Raw genomic sequence first — 3817 nt, 5'->3', positions numbered from 1 at the left:
ACCAGGCTGGTCTCGAACTCACAGAGATCCGCCTGCCTCTGCCTCCCGAGTGCTGGGATTAAAAATGTGCGCCACCATCGCCCGGCTGGGTTGTTTTTTTTTTTTTTTATAAAAACAAGTACAGCCTTTAACAATAATTGGTTTGTTTTGTTTGTTTGTTTTTAGAAAATGTCTTTTTCCCATTGCTCAGGCTCAAAATTCAACACCCAGGCCATAGCAGCAGAAAAAGATTGGTGGCTTAAATGAAGGAATAAACAACTGAGGGGCTGGAGAGATGCTCTTCCAGAGGTCCTGAGTTCAATTCCCAGCAACCACATGGTGACTCACATCCATCCATTTTGAGATCTGGTGCCCTTTCTGGCCTACAGGTGTACACGCAGGCAGACTATTGTATACATACAAAATCCTATGGAATCTATACTGAATATGCGGCAGAAAACTCACTTAGTAATTATGAACTCCATCCTCGGTTTAAAACTTAATGAATCTAAATTCAGGCCTACTGTAACCAAAGCGACAATTCCTGACATTCCAAAATATTCCACTGGGGAGAGAGAGAAAAAAAAAAGAGTTAAAAGTAAATGCATTTAAATCTGCACAGTGGTGTGCACTGAGTAAAGACAATAGGAAAGTTGAAAGTGGTGTTTCTCATTTAGAAAGTTGCTTCAGGGAATTAGCCTAATACTGTAGATCGGGAAATAGTAAGGTTTCTTCTGTAACGGGCCGCCCCATAATAAAAACCTAACCTTTGTGAGCTGTAGGGGACCTGTCACCGCTATGTCCCTCCGCAATTATCCTGTAGAAGAAGCCAGAGCTAGCATGCAAACTAATGACTAGCCAACAGAACTCTGTGGGCTTTCAACTTCATATGATCTCCATCTCCATGAGCTCCCTGTATTTTATTCTGCTCTTTTTTACAAAGCTGTTTTCAGCTAAGAGCAAATTTGACCCAGTTTGCTAATCCTACATTATCACCAAGGCCGGGGTCAGAGGGAAAGTAGAACCTCAGGGACTTTGTGCTCCACGTACCAGGAATTGCTGACAGAACTTACAGCTCCCTGAAGCTTCTGCCTCCCCCATGCTCCCTCCCCCGTGCCGACTAAAGGTTAATTCGCTGGGCTCTAGATGTTGAAAAACCTAGTGTAGGGGAAATGTTTGAATATCGTAAATACCATTGATGCTGGGCTATAGACAAAGAGCCCAGTGTGACAGCAGGCAGAAAGGAAAAGAAAGAGCATGCAGACAAGAAGAAAAGAGACGACGGCTTTCTCCACCAGAGTCTGCGCGCGCGTACAAAACAGGCGTGAAACAGCAGCCCCTCCCAAACCTACTGCAAACATTAGATCCCCTGGGGCGACCACCGTTGTGACTGTGACCTCGCTCTCCAGCCACTGGTTCTGCTGCTCGTTAACAGTGAGGAAAGATTTACCTGTTCTCGTTTATCTATTCACAGCTTCACCAGAGACTTTCTCACCTACTTTCCTAACTGAATTTCACTTAAACAATCAAGTCAAGTAAAGCTAATGGTTCCGCAAATGTGATGACAGGGAAAACGTCAAACTCTTGTTTCCGGCTTTTATCATAAATACATACTAGTTTTTAGTTTTGCTTGATTGATTTTTTATATAGCTTGATTTCTTTCGTGCCGAATTTTGAGCACATTTTTGTCAAATGTTTGGGTTTCGTTGACTTGAGCTGAGCTGATCAAGCCCTTTGATCCCACAGTTGAAGGAAAATAAGGAATCCACACTGTTAATTAAGGGACGACCCCAACTCAGCTTGAGAATTCTGTGTCCAGGCTGGGGATCTTCTACTGTGAAAATGAGGCTAAAATGGTTTGCAACCGGGTCTTGCCCCCTCTACCCTCAGCTCTCGTCCATTTAATCTGTTTAAAGGGGCACCAAGCGTTGACAGAAAACATCTCCATTCTGAAAGAAAGAGGAAGGGAACCAGTGTTTATGAACCTCCCTGCCTGGAACCCAGCCAGTGGTGAGCTGGCAAAGGCTTAAAAACTAATCTCTGGCGGCTGGGGACTGGGATGGGGGGTTGGGGGTGGAGAAAGACTTGCTAGGCGCCATAAACTGTCACTCAAATGAAGGTAGGAGGAGATTTGCATAATGAGCTCCTATCAGCCCCTAAGTACCTCCAGCTCCCAAGCATAGCGAGTCCCATCGCAAACCTTTCTTCATTAATACCTGCAGTTCCCTGTACAAATGAGGTAATTTGAATAGATGAAGAAACAAGCTTTGGGCTAAGTATGTCCCAAGGTTGCTGATTGATGAAGTATATCTGGAGTCTGCTTACTCAAAAATTAAGTAATATTGGTTTATTCAACCATCGTGTATTAAATTATTGTCAGGTATTTAACAAGCTCTAAGCTTGGCTGAAAAGAGGCAAAGCGGAGAGCAAGAGCTGACTATGAGCCGCACTCAAGCTCCAGAGGCTCACAGTCTGGTAAGGAGATGGAAAGATGGAATGAAATCTTCTTTGAAGATAAGGAACCACAAAACTTTCACACAGGAGAAATATAATGGAGTTTAAGGAAATGAGCTTCCTGGGGGGGGGGCGGGGGGAATCTACAAATGTTTTCTCTAGTTTGACGGGCTCACAGCGCTGAGCAACCACTAGGTGGCTATCTGTCTGTTGGGAAAACAGTGCTTTTCCACAACCAGTCGTGTAAAGAGCTCTTGAGATCTGAGATCTTGCCTGAAAGTCACTCGGTGACAGCAAACGCAGTTTGGTCATAGTTACTATGGCTCACGGTAACTGTAACACTCCAAGTCCCAATTTTATAGGATTGAGCTGACTGAAGGCCCGCACGGATGGAGCTCTATTATATTACTTCGGCAGTTGTCCCGCCCCCAGCTTCTCTGGGGACAGAAGCACCTCTGATCTCTCCTTCTTTCCTGCCTTCTAGATTGAGGGGAAAAGGTCGGCATCTCAGTAGCCTTCTCGGCTTACTAAGTGAAAGCTGTCGAGCTGGGAAAGACCTCAGGAGCTTCTTCGCCAATTTCCTCTTTTTTTACAGGCGAGCTGCTCAAGAGTCAGAACAGATAGAAACTCCATGTTCTCCTAGGGGACGACCAGGAACTGCCTATCGGGTTAGAGAACAGAGCGCAAAGGGGTAAGAGAGTAACCAGGGGTGGGGATGCAAACAGGAAGGGATATGGAGTTACAATAAAGAGGATATTAAGAGAGGGCGGGAGATAACTAGACGGAGAGGTGAAGCGACAAAACAGAAGGGAAACTGCAAAGTGGCGGGAAAGGTTGCGAAGTTTCTGGAGTAAGGAGCAGAGCAGAACCAAGATTCCTGCGCTTTTCCAGAGAATAACAGTGTTTGCATTCCTTTGCCTTACCGAGGTAGAAAGTCATGTACACCAGAGAAAAACAGAGAACAACGTTAGTCAGTGTGTTGCTAAAAAGGTCGGTCAGTATAATCCGAATGAATCTCGTGCACCAATATCCACATATTGCGCTTCCAAAAATGTCAAAGCTGAGTCCAATGATGACATGTAACTCTAAAAAACAAAAGGGAGAAAGAAAAGCTTGAGTTTGATGTCTGGGGGGTTTGTTTGTCTTTGGTTTACTCTTGAGGCTTGTGAACAGGGAGCCTGTTCTTCAGCAAAGAGAGCGCCCCCAACAAACTTGTGAAAAAGAGGCTGTCTAGGAGCAGCCTTCCCGTTTTAGGAGTAGCCTTCCCATCTAGGAGTAGCCTTCCCCTCTTAGGAGTAGCCTTCCCATCTAGGAGTAGCCTTCCAATCTAGGAGTAGCCTTCCCATCTAGGAGTAGTCTTCCCGTTTTAGGAGTAGCCTTCCCA

The 3817-nt window shown here is 45.2% G+C and overlaps 1 protein-coding gene across 1 annotated transcript in view; it reads right to left on the bottom strand.

Moving 5' to 3' along the window:
• The window catches only part of Slc9c2 (solute carrier family 9 member C2 (putative)), a 64651-nt gene that overhangs the window by 47418 nt on the left and 13416 nt on the right, over nucleotides 1-3817 (bottom strand). Inside the window, exons 8-9 of the mRNA XM_005364014.3 lie at nucleotides 3357-3518; nucleotides 445-544 (exon numbers count right to left, since the gene is read on the bottom strand). Coding sequence (XP_005364071.1) covers nucleotides 445-544; nucleotides 3357-3518 — 262 coding nt within the window. The remainder of the gene's footprint in view (nucleotides 1-444; nucleotides 545-3356; nucleotides 3519-3817) is intronic.

Source organism: Microtus ochrogaster (assembly GCF_000317375.1).
Source record: "Microtus ochrogaster isolate Prairie Vole_2 chromosome 6 unlocalized genomic scaffold, MicOch1.0 chr6_random_2, whole genome shotgun sequence".
Lineage (NCBI taxonomy): Eukaryota > Metazoa > Chordata > Mammalia > Rodentia > Cricetidae > Microtus > Microtus ochrogaster.
This window is presented reverse-complemented; position numbering and strand designations above follow the sequence as displayed.